This window comes from Xenopus tropicalis, chromosome 1 (assembly GCF_000004195.4).
Source record: "Xenopus tropicalis strain Nigerian chromosome 1, UCB_Xtro_10.0, whole genome shotgun sequence".
Classification (NCBI taxonomy): domain Eukaryota; kingdom Metazoa; phylum Chordata; class Amphibia; order Anura; family Pipidae; genus Xenopus; species Xenopus tropicalis.
In genome coordinates this window covers 118795691-118815330 of record NC_030677.2, presented here as the reverse complement: position 1 = coordinate 118815330, position 19640 = coordinate 118795691, and the positions used below count along the sequence as shown (strand labels likewise).

At 37.7% G+C, this 19640-nt stretch overlaps 1 protein-coding gene across 2 annotated transcripts in view; it reads right to left on the bottom strand.

Annotated features, from left to right (window-relative positions):
- Positions 1 to 19640, bottom strand: part of adamtsl1 (ADAMTS like 1) — a 184509-nt gene that overhangs the window by 15427 nt on the left and 149442 nt on the right. For both annotated transcript variants that reach the window (XM_012953036.3, XM_012953030.3), the window contains exons 20-23: positions 18888 to 19015; positions 16337 to 16465; positions 12807 to 12986; positions 12249 to 12377 (exon numbers count right to left, since the gene is read on the bottom strand). In XM_012953036.3, coding sequence (XP_012808490.1) covers positions 12249 to 12377; positions 12807 to 12986; positions 16337 to 16465; positions 18888 to 19015 — 566 coding nt within the window. The remainder of the gene's footprint in view (positions 1 to 12248; positions 12378 to 12806; positions 12987 to 16336; positions 16466 to 18887; positions 19016 to 19640) is intronic.

Genomic DNA, 19640 nt, shown 5'->3' with positions numbered 1-19640 from the left:
ACTATGAAACCACACGTACTTTAACTATAAGAATTGAACTTTGTGTTAACAAATTGGAAGTTTAGCTCTTAAAATTACCTGTTGCCTAAAGCAAAGGTCCCAACTTACTGCATGGCAGAAGCATCCCATTAAGTTTGAGAACAGAATAATTGCTGACATGGGCGTCCGCAGAAAATTTTCCAAGGGGGGGCAAGTAAGCTAGCATCATCCTGCAACAGATAAATATATATATATATATATATTTTTTTGCAGGATGATACTAGGGGAGGCTAAATATGGCCCATACACAGACTGACCTACGGCTAATGTGACACTTAGTGGATTCACTGCTGACGTAAAAAGTTAACCTCCCAACTACCTCTTGCCGTTCCCACTGACTCCCAGGGATACTGTACAAAAGTGCGGGTGGGGGTGCTTTTTTTTTTTACCCTAAAATGTTTAGTATTAGTAGTAAAAGTATTCATACGCGCACTTCTGTTAGGGGATCTGCAAACATTTGTGTTTGGGATCAGTTAGCTTCAAGGGGTAGTTCACATTCGAATTCACTTTTATTTTTAATGGTTTTTCAGTTATTTAGCTTTTTGTTCAGCAGCTCTCCATTTGGTATTTCAGCAGCTATCTGGTTGCTAGGGTCTTATTTACCCTAGCAACCAGGTAGTGATTTAAACAAGAGATGGGAATATGAATAGTTAAGGGGCCTACTTGGAAAAATAAGTAATACAAAATTATAATAATAATAAAATTGTAGCCTCGCAGAGCAATATTTTTTGGCCCCCATTTGAAATCTGTATAGAGGCAGAAGAGAAAGGCAAATTATTCAAAAAAATTAATTAGGAAGACCAATTGCAAAGTTGCTAGGAATAGGCCATTTTATAACATACTAAAGGTTAACTTAAAAGTGAACCACCCCTTTAGATGTGTTTATGTTAGTTTTATAGCAAGAAAGGCAGTGGGTACTGACTCCCCATTATATACAGTGAGATGCAGTCTGTATTTACAAACCCAGCACATTATATGCAGTGAAACACAGTGGGTACGGAGGGCAGATATTCAGGCCCTGGCATTATAACACTGGCACTGATACACAACATTGGCCCCACTGTAACTTACTATAAATGAACAAAACAATGACAAAAAAAAAAAAAAAATAGTAAGTGCAAAAAACAACAACACATATATAAACTCACAATGAGCTTTTTCAGAGGGAAAGAGTTAACTTACCCTCCATGTGTTAGGGTAGGGGATAGATTATAAATTAAACAATTTAATGTCAGCTAGTGATTCTTTAGAACTGTATAGTACCTGTGGGATGAAAACTGCAGCAAAAGTTGAGAGTTGGTTCTCAGGTAAAGTTACAGCTGCAGATTCATCTTTTCAGTCTTTATTTCTGTTTCCAGTTTGCAAAATCTCCCGATCCCTGTGTGCATCTGTGCTCTGATTGGTCAATTTTACTGTCTGTCAAGGAAGCTGTGCTCTGATTGGTGAATCCACAAGAAGAAAGATCCAATCGGAGCACAGCAAAAACGGGCTTGAGGGGAAAGTGCAGAAACGGAGTAAGGTTTTTGTTTTTTTGCTACTTTTCCAGGGGGGGGCAAGTGCCCCCTCTTGCCCCCTTCTGTGGACGCCCATGATTGCTGATTAAAAATTCCACAAAAAAAGGGCAAAATAAATATGCAGATAGGGCTCTTTGATTTTGTTATGTTAAAGATGCTTTATGGTGAGAGTTAAATCCTGTGCAACCAGACTGATAAAGATACTTGACATTCTTTACTTTAATATATTGCTGATTTTTGACCTTGTATTATTTTGTGCCTCCACTGAGTATTCATACTTACAAAATGTAAAACTCTCATCTTGTTTATATCAGATTCCCATGCTATGGGGCGTCAGCTAAATTGTGAATTGGTGGGGGACACAAATTATTTGGGCGTGTTGCCTGACTAATACGAATTCTGGCAACTGATAACACCAATTTAATACCAGCTAAAGCTCATAGCGCTATCTCACTTTCTCTGGGGTCCTCACTTGATGATATGCCAGGGTGTAACTGGCAGACGTAAGCACTTTTTAGTTATTTATTTTTATAAATGAGCTTAAATTGGGAAGAAACATATGTAGTCTATCATTATCACAAATATCTAGATAAGATTTTCTGTTTAGAATATGGAATGCTATAGCAGGTCATGATCATAGACAAATACTTTTGCAAATGCAAAATAAAAATCTTTAGTCCACTATGCACACAAGATCAAATTTATAGTGGCATTGCCCTTCAGAGTTACAGTTGAATTTCCATGTATATCTGTAAAGCTATTTGTTTATATGTTAATAACAATCACAACTGATCACAAACTGACTGAACTGCTGTGCTACACCTAGATAGAATATAGATATATAGATAAATAAACAGATAGACGATAGATAGATAGATAGATAGATAGATAGATAGATAGTATCTATCTATCTATCTATCTATCTACTAGGTACAGTAACTATTTTGTAGGGATAAAGCTTGCCGGAGTGTGTCACAAAGATGTTAAGTCTGAATTTCGAATCCCTGCTATGAAGATATATTTGTGCACAAAGAAGAGGCACAACATGTGGTTCTTAGCAAAACATGCAATGTACATTGTGCAAGATAATCCACTTGACCTGTAATCTCACTTCTCCCTGGGATAGACTTGTCAGCATTCTGATGAATCACACACACACATTTTTTTCATTTACGATATAGTGTGCTGTACACAAAACAGTCACAGAGAGATACAGGAAGTATATATACACACAGATACCCTTTGGTTTATTATTGTCAGTGACAGAATACATAGGTAAGGGAAGTAACTTGCTTTGGCTTTCCTTAACTATGCATTCTGAGTCTGTCTCTGGTCGAGGTGTCTTACAGGACCATATTAAGTACTAGGTAAGATAAAATAATTATCATTTTATAAATCAACTGATCAAGATGTTGTTAAAGGAAAGCTATACCCCCAAACAATGTAGGTCTCTGTAAAAATACACTACTCAAAAAAATAAAGGAAACACTTAAACAACACAATGTAACTCCAAGTCAATCACACTTCTGTGAAATCTAACTGTCCAATTAGGTAGCAACACTGATTGACCATCAATTTCACATGCTGTTGTGCAAATGGAATAGTTAACAGGTGGAAATTGTAGGCAATTAGCAAGAGATCCCCAATAAAGAAGTGGTTCTACAGGTGGTGACAACAGACCACTTCTTAGTTCCTATGCTTTCTGGTTGATGTTTTGGTCACTTTTGAATGCTGGCGGTGCTTTCACTCTAGTGGTAGGATGGAGACGGAGTCTAGAACCCACACAAATGGCTCAGGTATTGCAGCTCATCCAGGATGGCACATCAATGCGAGCTGTGGCAAGAAGGTTTGCTGTGTCTGTCAGCATAGTGTCCAGAGCATGGAGGCGCTACCAGGAAACAGGCCAGTACATCAGGAGACGTGGAGGAGGCCGTAGGAGGGCAACAACCCAGCAACAGGACTGCTACCTCTGCCTTTGTGCAAGAAAGAACAGGAGGAGCACTGCCAGAGCACTGCAAAATAACCTCCAGCGGGCCACAAATGTGCATGTGTCTGCTCAAACGTTCAGAAACAGACTCCATGAGGGTGGTATGAGGGCCTGATGTCCACAGGTGGGGGTTGTGCTTACAGCCCAACACTGTGGAGGACGTTTGGCATTTGCCAGAGAACACCAAGATTGGCAAATTCGCCACTGGCGCCCTGTGATCTTCACAGATGAAAGCAGGTTCGCATTGAGCACGTGACAGACGTGACAGATTCTGGAGACGTCGTGGAGAATGTTCTACTGCCTGCAACATCCTCCAGCATGACCAGTTTGGCAGTGGGTCAGTAATGGTGTGGGGTGGCATTTCTTTGGGGGGCCGCACAGCCCTCCATGTGCTCACCAGAGATAGCCTGACTGCCATTAGGTACCAAGATGAGTTCCTCAGACCCCTTGTGAGACCATATGCTGGTGCGGTTGGCCCTGGGTTCCTCCTAATGCAAGACAATGCTAGACCTCATGTGGCTGGAGTGTGTCAGCAGTTCCTGCAAGACGAAGGCAGTGATGCAATGGACTGGCCCGCCCATTCCCCAGACCTGAATCCAATTAAGCACATCTGGGACACCATGCCTCGCTCCATCCACCAACGTTGCACCACAGGCTGTCTAGGAGTTGGTGGATGCTTTAGTCCAGGTCTGGCAGGAGATCCCTCAGGAGACCATTCGCCACCTCATCAGGAGCATGCCCAGGCGTTGTAGGGAGATCATACAGGCACGTGGAGGCCACACACACTACTGAGCCTCATTTGTAAGGACATTACATCAAAGTTGGATCAGCCTGTAGTGTTTTTTTCCACTTTAATTTTGAGTGTGACTCCAAATCCAGACCTCCATGGGTTGATAAATTTGATTTCCATTGATAATTTTTGTGTGATTTTGTTGTCAGCACATTCAACTATGTGAAGAACGAAGTATTTAATAAGAATATTTCATTCATTCAGATCTAGGATATCTTATTTTTGTGTTCCCTTAATTTTTTTGAGCAGTGTGTATGTATATATATATATATATATATATATATATATACAGGGTTGGATTGACAGCACTCTCAGATTCTTTTCAAAAAGTATTCTTCACATTATTTGCACAGGCACCCAGGTATTGTCTCTTTTTATGGTGTGTAGCTTGCCTACAAAACATATTATATATATATATATATATATATATATATATATGCATTATCAATTACTCCCAATGATGTGATTTTCAAAATTTCACATTATATAAGCAAACCCTTAACTTAATTGGAGATAATTATGTCTGGGGATGTTTCAAGCAAATTCACATATTATATGACTTACGAAAATCACACAACTTCTAAATTCTTCATTATTTACCTTAAGAAGAGACATTTGAAATGATGAGGTCACTGGAATATGTTTTTATAAATCCCTACGAATCCTTCAAATTTGCACGTGTTGTTTAAAATATCTATGCATCAGCAGCACCGCTTGGTATGAATATTTCACTGCATATGTAAAGCAAAATTATGACTACAGGCAGGAAATGCACCTTAGACGGTGAAAACAGCTCTGCTTCCATTAGCAAGTATACATGCTTAATTCAAATATAAATGAAAATGATTGACTAAGAGGTCTTATGTCACTTAGCTCCTAACTTGGAAGTACTAAAGAAACTGAGTTGTTTTAACCAGCTCTTTCTAGTTTCAATTTCTGCTTTATATATATATATATATACACACACACACAATTGAACATTTGACTCATCTAATGACCTGCAGTAATAGTTAGAATGGATGTTGTATTAAAAAATATTTTTGCCAATGTTGCAGTGAAATATGTAGAACGGTGATTTGACTTCATTGCTAAGCAAGGCACAAACCACAAACTTTGTGTGGTTTTTCTGCGGCCCAATTAACAAGGCAGAAAGAAACTACATCTTTTTGTTGAAAGAAAGTTCCAAACTCGCTCTAGAAGCAATAAACCCCAGGAGTATAATTAAGCTTAATTTTGTGTCATTTTGAGGGGCAAAAATTGAACCACTTCTGGTTCACAGATGTTGCCCAGGCCACAGGAGAATTTATTATCCAAGAAAAAACAAGACCAATATAATGATAGCATTGATATTAATTATCCCTTTGGTGCATATGTAAAAACTCAATATTTTAATATCTGCTGAGAAGTAATGCCAGAATTAGTAGACAAGAGTACTATACCATCTACTGTAGTTCTGGGCATGTTTTGGTGTTCTACAGAACTAGGTCAAATATACCCCCCTCACAGTTATACTTTTTAAAATTATTTTGCACAATTGTACAATCTCTAATTAACTCTCACCCAAAATACCAGTGGGTTGGGGAAAGAAGTGATTTTGCTACCCCCAGCCAACACAATTTGAAACTTGCATCTATTTAATTTACAAATCTTAATAACAACATACAAACTATTTGCAGGACCTTTTGCTGCTTTGTTATTACATGAAGAACCAGCAAACAGTTTTATGGAGTTTTATGGAGTAGATTATTCTTTTGATAGATTTTGATAGACATTTCCCATGAAGCTATTATGCAAAATGTGCATGGGACAAGCATTGTAGATTCTGACCATAATCTTGCATGAGTCTCCATAAGGACACCGAATTAAATTTACAGACAAAAAGCGCTTTTTTTATAGTACAGAAAACATACAATAATATTTTTTTGGATTGCTAACATTGCTTAGCATGCAATGCAGCTGACCTCGCCACATTCAACAACGTGAGATTAAGTATTTTTTTGTTTAACAAAATGACAACCCATAACTGTCAAATTTCACATTTCCTTCCTATACACACAGTTATGGGAGGCTCCTGCAAAACTGGAGAATGCAAGCCTAAGAGTTATCAATCACTAGAAGGACCACTGTCCTAGCTGCCTAAGTCAATAAAGCTATACCTATGTAAACATACACGCATGAAACTGTGAACTCTAGTAATCAGATATGAAAATATATGGTTTCATTTAGAAACAAAATATAGGCGCCTTTTACCAAATTATCACGAGGATTGTAAAACATAGTGAGGTTAAATATATTTTAAAAATATATTTAACAGTATAAGGCCTCAATCCAAGACAAACAGTCTACCCTAAGTCAAAAGTTGGTGTTTTTACAAACAGATATATTTCTCATATTTTTTGAAATTTTGCATACTTACTATTTTTTACATAAATTTACAAAAGCTGCATTAAAAATAATGATAATGAGTGTGCGCCAGACCAATACCCGTGGGTTTGGGCCAACCTCGGCACATCACCTGTGGGTTACGGATGGGTGCGGGCTGAGCTCTTAAGCTCGCCCTCCCTGCCGCAACCTTACACTGCTGGCAGCTCACTTCCGGCTTCTCTATATATAGGAGCGCCTGGAAGCCCAGGCCCTTTTGTGACCTCATTGTGGGCGGGTCTATAAATAGAGGAAGTAATCCGGGTTGGGCAGGTTTAGGGTTGGGTGCGCTGCTACTACTAAGAGGCTACACTGTTGGCCTAGTATAGCACGCACTAAGTGATGCAAAGGTGGCTCTTACCCCTATATGTAATAAAAGCCACTAATTTTGCCCTAGAGCAGTAATGCATAGCAACCAATAAGATTTTTGCTTTTAAACAAGTAACCAGTAAATTCTACCTGCTCATTGGTTGCTATGGGTTACTGCTTCTGGGCAAACTTAGAATAACCCCATTAGACTCTTTATTATTAGCTATGGATGTGACTTGTGTGAGATCTAAGTTTTGGGAGGGAAATCTTCCCTTAGTCCTGACAACTTTGCAAATTGCATGTGCAGTTCCAAATTCACTGAAATACTCTGCTAGGTATCTAGCTAACATTAGCACCACCATTATACCTGAGAAATTAAAGTGTGGTGGGAGTAGCTAATAACAGTACATATTTATACATCTTACTGCGTACTGTGTTTGAAGAAAAAAAATAATTTGTGGGATTACTGAATGGCACTGTTGACCAATCTTTTTTCATGCATTAGGCCTCATGTATAAGCCACATTTGAATTGGAAGGACTGTATAAAAACTATAATGTCAAGACAGGCAGTCTATGGAAAGGGGTCATAAAAATCTGCTGGATGACCATGTCCAGCCAGCAGAACCCTCCATTTTGACAGCCTTACAATATGAATCAGAAAGAGTCAAGCCAACATGACCCTGTATTACTGTTCTTTTCTGTTTGCTTGGTTCAAGTTCTTTTTAAAGTGCAATATTTGTCAGGGCCCTCTTATAGAAAGTTTTGACAATTGTAACCTCATAGAAAGGCTACAGCTATGAAAACATTGCTGTATCTGTTATTCACAAACAGCTCCAAGAATATCTAGGGCAACACGTTTTTAGCCCAGACCTTACTGTAAGAGATCATTCTCCCCAAATCACACCATAACTAATCTTCAGGCTACCCCTACTAGTTACTTTCAACTAGTTTTGTAACTACCATAAATCTAATCTATGAATTCCCTGGAACAATATAGTGCCAGTAAGGGTTCCCTATTTGTTTAAGACTAAGCTACAGTTAACAATAAGCTCAGCCAATAGTGATGGGATTGTACAATCATGCTGAAGCATTCTTTGTGCAAGCCAGATGTTGGCACAGGAACCTTGCCTATGGCTGCATGACACTGCTGGTTGCAACTTTCCAGAGCTGCTGGCCAAAAGTAAGGGAGTTAACAAGTCATTCTTTAAATCTCTTTCTGGCAGTTAGCTGCAACCTATAGTAGTTAATAATAATCTTTGATATTACTGGCAGTTATAAAAATTATAAGCAAATGTTTGCTGCCATAGATTGCTTTTGCACTATGTCAGAAACAAACTACAAAGAGGAAACATGAGAATTTATAAAATTAAAGCAAACAAAAATACTTCTAAAAAAATCAGCAAACATTTTATGCAAACTACCTCATGAGATATGATCTTGTGTGAAATGTTAATCAAGATTAGAAGCTCCTCAATGACCACTGCAAACACACACATCCATATAAATACATATGATATCTACCCTTGGCATTGCGTTTATTTGTAATGGAACCTGCTGTACATTATTAGATGACAATATCCCTTTAAAAATGAACAGAAATGACATATGAATGTATTTGCCATCTGAAATGGCAAAAACATTCATATTTGTGAGATATTCTAATCGGCTGCTTTTTGTTCCTGTCGAATTTAGGTTTAGCATTTCATGCAGAATACATGCTTCTGACACTTTACAAGACAAAATCATTTAGTATCATATGAAAGGGATTAGGAAATCTGCATCCTTTGCTTTTCTTTTATCATTATTTTTAATGCAGCTTTTGTAAATTCACCTTCTCATGTTTCCAACTGTCTTTTAAAGTTTTTAATAGTCAGGAAACATAGGGGTTGGCATTAGTTGTAGTCCACATTCTTGGTTATTTGGTATTAACCACAGTTATGAACAACTTTCATATTGCTCCAGCAAATTGTAATATTACCTGATGCGTATCTGGAAAAGAAAATATTTTCTTTGGCAGTCTTCCATTTATAATTAGCAGTGTACATGACTCTATCCCTGAATATAAGGAGTTGTGGTGACTTTATAATAGAGTCAGTAAACCATATTAGTGAAAAATGGACATTTACTTATTGGTCAGGGAACCCTTGCAGTGCTACTATTGCCACTAACCCCCATGTTCCCCTGGTTTGTCGCTTCTTTCCTACAATAAACCCAATGTTGCTGTAACAAATAACTGTTGAGTTTTAGGAGTTTCAGCATGGAATGTACAGTATTTAAGTATGAAGTTGAAATGAGATAAATGCCTATGGTCTGCCAGCACAAAGGCGTCTGGTCTGGGAGCTTCATAGATTCCAATGTAAAGAACCCATTCTGCAACTTATTATAAAATCTCATTCCCTTTCTTTATTTCCTGGAAGTGAGAGGGTCAGCAGCATTTAGCTAATAGTCTGAATAAGCTGGTCAATACTATTTGGCCATTTGTGAATATGTCTAAATCACCCATTAGGGCAGTCATTTATCAGAAATCAGAAACAAAACAAGGACTGAAAGAAATATGGAAAGATATGCTTTCTAGCAATGGCTTAAGGGATACAGTGCAAACAGAAGCTTGATCAGAGTTTTTATGCTCTTTCAATATTTTTTTTTTACTGATCTTTCATGGTCTCAACATAAACACTTTAACAATCGAAGTTCTTTTAAACTTGATTTGTACCTGATCTGTAATAGGCTTATCAATGTTAACCATGGGATTCCACATTCTTTTCTTACTCTGTATGAACTAAATACAAAGGGTATGAAGTACAAAGACAAACAATTATAGTGTAGCTAAAACTGCCTTAAGTTAAAAATGTACTTTCTCCCTGTATATAATAGCTACTAATATATTGTTAAAATGGACCAATCGCTAATGAAATCCTTATAGAGACATTTGCTTGTCTCATTTTAGACAAGTGAAACAAGGTGCTGTTGATTCAGTTCCAAAGTAAAATCATGAAGACAGGCACAGAGCAGCTTCTACTTTTGCATGGAGCTAGGTGCACCTTTAATAAACAGATGAGGTGCACGAAGAAGCTCACATGCAATAAAATGCCTTTGCTTGTGATTTATTAGATGTTCCCTAAAAAAACAAACGGTTTGAAGTGTCCCATCTGCAGGTTTCATGCCAGAGAGGTGTAAACTGAAATCTAATCCTGAGCAGCATGCTATATAAATCCATGTGAAACTGACACAGATGTCTGTCTCTTGCAAAAATAACAATACAACAAAAGCACAATAAGCTGAAGGAAAACATACCAAGATATGTTTTCTTTCAAGTCCAACGTCAAGCCTTCAAGGACTTTCCATTTACCTTTCAGGCTTTCGTCTAAATTTGACTCTCACGGAAAGTTCCACAGTAAGCCCTTTTTGGTGGAAAGACAGGCCTGAAGGCAGAAAAGTTCACTGAAGAGCATAAAGCAGAGGCCAAGGTCTTACTACAGTTTAAGTACTGATATACTACTTTATTAAAATATTCACTTTTGCACAACATGACTAAAATATGCCCCGGACCTTATCAATCAAAAGCTTGCTTTGATTAGTACGGGGCAAGGAGAATATTAAAGCAAATGTCTGATTGGTTCCTATAGACCTGTTTTCAGAAAATATATCAGAAAATGTGTAAAGTTTGTAATAGTGTAAAACTTTTTCTGGTTTAAACCCCCCCCCCCCAAAAAAAAGCTGTTTACTAATTTACTTGAAGTTGAAAAGTTGGCACCAAGCCAATTAATCCACATGAACCAACTAGATGATTACTTTAAATAGGTGACCAGTGAATGCCACCTGAGACTTGTTTGTTATAGGTTACTAGGCCCGGTGAACACTTTAATTTCATTTATTTATTACATCTATACAAGCAATACTAACAAGATAATATGAAATGGTTTGATAAATTGTGAAGAACACTGAAAAAGAATAAAGGGTTCATATATCATATACAGTGTTAGGGGTAATAGTGGGCATCCATGAAACCACTGTGTACCATCTGTGTCTGCCTGTGCCCCTCCACAGTATTTTGGCACAAAGGTGCCTTAAAGGCAAGGAAGGAAAGGTAAAAACTAAGTAAGCTTTATCAGAAAGGTCTATGTAAATACAGCCATAAGCACTCACAGAAACGCTGCACTGAGTCCTCTATCAAAAGAAACACAGGATTTCTTGTCTTTTTTTTGTAAACATGTTGTTTGGCTGTCTGACTTCCTCTTTCAGAAAAATCCTTCCTGTGGCCAGAGTCTTGGCAGTTCTCTCCTCTCTCCCTCTCCTGCTTCCCCCACCAATAAGAATGCTAAGAACTCCCTCCCCCCTCCTTTAGGAATGTATGATCTAGTAGCTGTAAGGGCTAGACTGCAAACAGGAAGCTTTTTAAAATGGCAGCTGCTGTCTTAAGCAAATGGAGAAAGCTTCTAAGGCTCTGTACTCATGTATTGTAATGCTTTCTGCAAAAAAACTATATTGCTCTAGGTGGCACTAATGTGGCGAATCTATTAGCAGTAAAATTCCAAAATGACTTTTCTTCTCCTTTAAGTAATCTCTACTGAGTAGCATACAAGCACAACTTGCACAACTACACACACTATAGGGGCAGATTTAGCAAAATGTGAGTTTAGAGTTGAATACATAAAAACTCGTCCATGTTCTATTTATTCCTATGGGATTTTTAAAAGCTTATCTATCAATGGATGAAAGTTAGAACTCACCATTTGATAAATACGCTTCCAATTTATTCCATAGGAATGAATAGAACGTGGGTGAGTTTTTATGTACTAAACTCTAAACTCACATTTTAATAAATCTGCCCCTATGTATCACCTTGTGCAAATTTTGTATCCACTGCACTTAGGTGCAAAGCTTTGCACTGGAGTGCAGCAGACACAATAACTTTAGAATTATATACAAATGTTACAAAAAATGGATTTGTTTCAGTTTTTTCCACTTTGCATCAGCTTAGTACATGAGCCTGATAACATTGCTCTTCAAATAATGGAATCACCTAATATTGGCCCATATGTAATTTGATGATACTATTTTAAATCCTAATTTCCCCCTAAACTTCTATTAAGTTTTCATGAGATAAACCATGGGGTAAGTTTTTTATGTGGAAATTAATCTTGCCCTTTATCTTAAACACCTATGTTATTGTGTACTGTAACTTACCTATAAGGGCCGATCCTCCTAGATTTACCATGAGATTGTTTCCTGTAGGAGATGCCATAACAGATGGGGTGCCTGAGCCAATCTCAGCGAAAAGTGTTCTTAAACGTTCCACTCCATAGTTTTTAAAGTCTGGAGAAAGTTGAGAAGTTTAGTGAGCTTCTATTTTGAGAAATAGCACATGCACAATAAACTTTTCTAAATTTTAAAAAATGTCTGCAAGCACATCAGGGTCAGACTGGCCTACTGAAGTACCAAGGGATTTCATAGTCGGCCCTGGTGGGGTTCAGGCAAGGACAATTCTTATTATTTAGTGGTAAGGTTCTCTGGTGGGCCATTGGATGCCCAGTCTTACACTAATCCACATGTCACACAAATGTTTCTGTATGAAGGAATCTTCAATATAATATTTTTATCATACAGTTGTGCTTCTCTTTCTTTAAACTTGTGCAGGGAGCTTAATAGCTAAAGATATACCCTTTATATTTGGAAAATGTAATACAGACTGCAGTGACATTGGTGAACCAGAACAAAAACTTGCCAGTTGCTCTGCGCGCTTACCAAGAATCTGTAACTGCGTAGATTCTGCTACCTCCCCATGGACATTGGCTGCCCTGCAAGTGTAGAACCCTTGGTCAGACTTAGTTACATTTCCAATGGACAGAGATGCATCACTATGATGGGAAATAGAGTGAAGTCTGCTTTTATTTCTGTACCATGAAACCTCAGCTTCAGGAAGACCTAAATACAAATGACATAGCACCTGTTCAGGGTCAATGACATAATGTACAGTACAGCAAAAGTTTAGGCAGTAAATCTGTCTAGTTTGCAAACTTAAATTCTGCTTGATATTTTAGCCTTCATAAAGAGTACACAAAGCATTATTCAAAGCATTATTGTACTGCGCAAAATTATCCACAGACAGGTATAATAACGTTATCCCTGAATTCCCTTATCCAAAGAGCTTTATAATATGGCCATTTCCCCCTAAAGTGTCCTATGTAAAATAATTCTTCATTATTGTTGCACGTAGTGTTTTCAGTGTACCTTCATACCCTAGTGCAGTGAGTCACCCTAAATTAAAACTAAGAGAGTAAAAAAGACTGCAAATGCTACACAGAATTCATTACAAATAATACTGTTATAATGTAATCACAACAGATGTTATAATGAAAAAAAAACTCTATATCTCCATTTTAAGAGCAGAAATCTGCAGCTGTAGTTTATCAAAGCCTGTCAGCAGTCTGTCTATTCTGCTGTCTCTTGGCACGGACAGTAGGAGCCAAACGCCATATTTACACATCGCAACTCATCCTTCACTTTCTGGTTTATCCTCTGCTGTCTACAGGGAGCCCACAAGAAACCTTCATGTCTGCTTTTATTAAGCGTGTGCCAGGATAATCCCACCACTGACTGACCCCTCTCTGCTAATCTCCCTACAAGATTTCCCATGTAGATAAATCAGAAGCACCACACTGATGTTTTATGTAAGCTCTGAAAGACTATACAGTATATATATATATATATATATATATATATATAAAAATATATACTGTATTTATAGAGACTCAGCTTCACCTTGTTTAGTTTATCTAAAGGATGCTTTGTCACAAAGATAAAACACAGAACATCCTTAGAAGTTATTGCTGTTAATCATAGTTTAATAGCATATTTGTCTACATTATTATGCATAAAGTACATGATACCCTACCACTGTCACACAGTAAGGCTGTGTATTATGTGTTAATAAGATTGCTAATTGGGTATGAGTTTTTTTATAGGCCCAGGATGATAGCATATTACAGTGGGAAAACTCTAATGAGGTACTGAAAAATGGGGTCTGACATTTCCTAGAGATTCCCACCAAGCTCTGCTCCTACACAATCTGGGAAACATCAAGTCAGACAATATACTCAGACTTGTTTACTCACACCGTCCTGGTCTAGCTGTGTGGGTTCTGACCTGTTTTAAAACTCTAGGCAGAACTTGTGACCCCTCCCATGGTAAGCAGTAAAATAGAGAAAAATGTCATGTATTCTGTTAAAGAACCCTGTAACAAATATATTTAATATATTTAAACACAATTTAAATGTAAAACCTTGGATCCAAAAATGAATTAGGCATAATATTTAGTTCCTGTAGAGGATATTTATATACATATTTCAATTTCATATGCCAGATAGTGATAACAACTTATTTAGCAATTATTTCTTAGACAGCTGCATAAATGACTACTCTGACAAAAAAGTGATAAATCCATGAAAAGCTCTCTAGTGAGAAAAATTTCTCTGCCACATTTAGTGAAAAATAGCTGGTTTGAATCTAAAATTCCCATAATCTCCGGACAGTGTCATAAATTACTATTCCATTAAACATAAAAATTGGCTCATAAGCAAATCAGATAATGGTGGGGGATATCTTGGAATCTAGTATTTTACTATTATCAGTATCATTTTTATTTGTGAAGCACACAAAATTCATGCAGCACTGTAAAGGACATGTAAACCCCACATACAAAAATGTAATCAGTGAACAGCCTCTTTGAAATCTTTCAATACCTGCCACACTGGTTGTGCAGAGGTTAGTAGTAAGACTGCAACATCCCCTTAATCACTTAGATTTGCTTCTCCTCCTGTAACCCACTCGGCCCCCTCCCTCAGGAATTTGCTTTGGCTGTTGGCTTGTGGGCATGCTCAGTTGTTCTAAACTCAGATTACTAAACACGCCATCTAGTCTAGCAGCCAGTAAAGAGATGGCATTGCTGGTTCCATAGAAACTCAGCTCTAGCTGTCTGCTTCAATTTTTTTTCTCCTGAGCTCAGCTTTACCATTACAGTGCTCAAACAAGGCAGAACTTTTATCAAAGACAGTTTTGTCTGTGTAAGCCTGTATTCTTGATGAAATGTATGCTGTTTGCAAATGGATCCAATTATGTATCAGAGGGAAAATGGCTACCGGGTGAAAGCTGCTATTTGCTTTAGGAAAATGTGATGGTGCTAGCAAATGGAGGGGATATATGCAGTATAAATTATGCCATTTGGGTGGGGGAGGTGTGCCTAACTAATATACATTGTAGGCAAATGTAGGCTTTACATGTCCTTTAAAGGGAACACATACAAAAAGTGGAGTATATACAGTAAAGTTAAAGTTCCCATACCCATAGCCAATGTTAACTACATAGTCATATGTTAAAAAGAAAGAGAGGCTGTATTCCTCATGATGTAAAATACCCATCCAAAATGACAACTGTTAATTCCCTGGCATAGTGTACTAGTATTGTATAAACAAAAGAGGAATTTCAGTTTCAGAGGAGGTATGAAATATTGGTTAAGAAAACATGATGAGCCCAAAATTGAGTGTAGGGTCTATGGAGATGCTGTTTTAATGCAGCTTTGAATAAAGACTGGGAATCCTTAAGTGCCTGAATGCCTACATTTGTTGCTGTCTTTTGGTCTATACATCCCATGCTGAGGGTCTGGGGCTAGTGCACCTGGACCACCACCATTACTTAGTGTTCTATATTTTGGTTGTTTTGTGCCCTGTTACAAATAAGCAAACATAAAGGTCACTGTATTAATAACTCATTTACAATAGTATATACTTTTTAGAATATCTAAACAGACTGCTGTTCACAAGTGATTAGCAAATCTGTCCAGTTTTGCTTTTGCCGAAAAATTTGCGAAACTTTGGAAAATTTTGTGAAACAGTGAAAAGTTATCGAAACAAACTTCTCCACACTGAAATTTTGCAGCCGTTCTGTGAAGAAAATTTTGATGCTGAAATGCGGAATGTAGCTTTGAATCAAGGCCTGGCGGAAAAATTTGCTGTGACTTTTCCGCTGCAAAATTTTGCAGCCGTGTGTAATTACGCTGCGAATCCAAGCCTGGAGAAAAACTTCACTCATCACTACTGGTCACCACAGCAATACCAGGACAGGTTTGCACTGCGTATGGGCCTCATTTTATTTGCAGGAATGCAGAGGTAACATTATTTCAGGTCACCCTACCCACAGGTGCAGGGGTCTCTGTAGACTGTATTTGTTGCCTATGTCAGAGTTAGTGTATGTATGGTTACAAAAAATGTTGGGCTTACCTGCAACTTGACAGTGGATGCTAACATTTGTTCCCTGAATAGTCTTCACCACACTGCCCACATCGACAGAGATGGATGGAGCGTCTGTGTTAATGACTACAGACTTAGAAGTCTTTATTAATGGTTTACCTAGACAATAAAATGGAGCCATTAATTATGTATGCACAACTGGAACAGGTAAGCAACACTGATACCAAACAATGTATGAAAACCTGCTGAATCAGTTAAACCAAAATATCAAGATACACAAACTTGAAGAAATCAAAGACTCATGCAGCTGTACTCATAGAAATCCAACTGACTAAATCATAATCACAAAATCAGTGTTTAAAGTGTTAAACAGGCCCAAAATGTTTCTTAACTACAAAAAAAGTAGACATTAATTTTTATTACACACTGAGCACAAAACAATTACTTAAACTCAGTATAAGTACATCAAAGTAGTCTCTTATCCTGATGCTTAAGATTCATTCCTACCTTGTGTGGTAATCACAGTTTCCCTGTTCTAAGGCGTGTGTAGAAGTAGCACACAAAGCAGAAAAATGCCGGCATGGGTTGGGTGGCAACATTTTGCAGATTAGGGTTGGGTGTAGGTTAAGGCTTTGAGGGTTAGGGTTAGGTGTGGGTTGAGTTTTTCCTGACTTGTACAATAACTTTAATGCCGGTAATGGTGCAGCACCCTAGACCAGTCACTCATTGGGAGAGCTGATATTTACAGGATATTTTATTTAGAAAATAAAGATGTGCAGATGTGCTGATGCAGCTGTTCAAATATGGGCAATCACCTTGAATGGTTACTCCAGGGTATACAGAGCCATTTAGGCAATCAATTATGCAGCCTTTGGTGTAAACAATGTTTTCTCAAGATGTCCCCATATTTCATAACAATGGCCCCCACATACACTCTACAAAATAGATTAAAACTGGATTCATAAATACATGGATAAAGTAAAACATCCTCAAGGCCTCTATAATTACCAGATGTAAACCTAATCGTATCTCTCTGAGGGTTTCTGGTATGAGTATTGTGCATTTACATATACCAACATCCCTCAAAGTAAAGAAAAAGGCTTTCAACAATAACCTTGCAAAGTTTGGTCTTTCCAGTTTTAAAAAAGGTTAGCACTACAGAAAATATGCTATGAAAAAATGCATTAAAATTGTTCTTGTTCAGTTTTTAAACTTCAGTATTTTATTTACTACAATCAGATTTGCTTATAGGCTGAGACTTTCAAAACAGTAGCTCATTAAAACTTAAAGCAAATGAAACCCTTTGTTAAAGGGGACCTGTCACCCTAAAAAATAACTCCAGATTATTTTCTATATTGTTAGTTGAGCAAAATGAACTTTACTTACTCTACATAAATAATAGAAATCTTGTTTCTTTCCCATCTTGGAATTACTCAATCACAACAAGCAGGCAGGCACCATTTTGTGGGCACTGTTATCACCCCAAAATCTTGCTTATGTGCCAGAATGGGGGACCAAATGCCCATGCCCATGTACTGGCTACACAATTAGATGATTAGGAGGGAGGGGAAAAGTGAGATGTGCAGTGACATCTAGGTAGTGATGAACAGAAAGCTAAAGTTATTGTCTGCCCCGCCTCTGTGCCTAAGGCATAGAGGCAGGGCAAGCAATATATGATTGACAACTGGGATTTTTAAATGCCTTTATAATGGGTATGGATGTGTTTATATAAAAATGAATTTGAGTTTCATGTTTAATTTGAAAAGGACTTTTATTATACAGCTTTATATGTCTGAGTGACAGGTCCTCTTTAACCCCCGTTCCAGCAATGTAGAACAGCGGTCCCCAACCTTTTTAAGCCATGGGCAACATTTAAGCAGTTGTGGAGCATTGCAAGCATAAAAAAGAGTTCCTAGGGCAGGGGTCCCCAACCTTTCTTACTTGTGGGCCACAGTCAAATGTAAAATGACTTGGAGAGCAACATTAGCATCATAAAAGTTCATATGCACATTATAAACTTACAGGAGGCTTTATTTGTTAGTAAATCTTGTTTTTATTCAGCCAAAACCTGCCACCAAGTCAGGAATTAAAGAATAACGTGGGCACTGAGACCAACATCCAAGCGGTTGGTGAGCAACAAGACCATCAAGGGCTGTGATTGGTTATTTGGTAGCTCCTGTGTGAATTGGCAAACTACAGGAGGCTCTGTTTGGCAGTACACATGGTCTTTATGTCTCCAAAACTTGCATCCAAATTAAAAATTAAAAAAATGAGTACTTTCTTTGAGGCCACTGGAAGAAAAAAAGGGGTTGGTGAGCATGTGTTGCTCATGAGCCACTGGTTGGGGACCACTGATGTAGAATAATATCATACCCAAATTGGGTCTCAGAATTCTTTTGCACATTATCAAGGTGGTGTAAAACATGATGGGAAGTTCCCCTAAATACTACTTTTGAGAGTAGGGGGAGCAATGGAACAGTTTCATAGAGGGTTTCCATCCCCTTCTACCAAAACAAAATAACACATGTCATTGTTTCTGGGGCTTGGGGTGGTGGAGTGTAGAGATAGTTTGTCAACAAACCTGCTAGAGTGATTGCAATAGAAACTGATGCATAACCCAGTGAGTTGGTTGCATTGCAGGTATAGAATCCAACATCTGCTTCAACTGGTTCCAGTATTTGCAAAGAGTCATCAGATTTGAGAAGGATCCTGGTTGAAAGACATGGTTACCCAAAAAGTTAGTAGGTTGCTCAACGGAAAAAAATATATTCATCTTGACATTTGTATGGGGGTTGGTGGCCCCCCAAAGATGCACAGTGCCAGTTATGAATGTTTAATGGAAGGAAAGTATGGACCTCATGTGACACTGTGTTCATAACAAAGATTGCTGAGTAACTTTTTGCTTGGATATAGAAATCAAATTACAGAAGGTTCCTATATCTGGAAAACCTCAGGTCTCAAGCATTCTAGATAAAAGGTCCCATATCAGTAGTATACACACAAAGTAAACTAAAAATAAGGGGGGGATATATAGTTATATTGTTATATTTTGCTCCCAAATAAAGTAAATATGCATAAAAAAAAACTTTTAGACATGTACTCAACCACAGTCAGCAGGTGACCTACAGAACCAGTGGAAAACAAAGCTTAGTCTAAGTACTAAGTATGGTATAATACAATGTATAGCACTTATATGTATTAATCAAGGAACAATCTAAAACATGTCTAAATGGCTTAGTTGGAGATTTTAAAGCCATGGCCCTTATTATCTTAATAGCCATTCATCCATGAGGTCTCAATTTAGAAATATTTTTTCCCTCTAAAAAGAATCCAT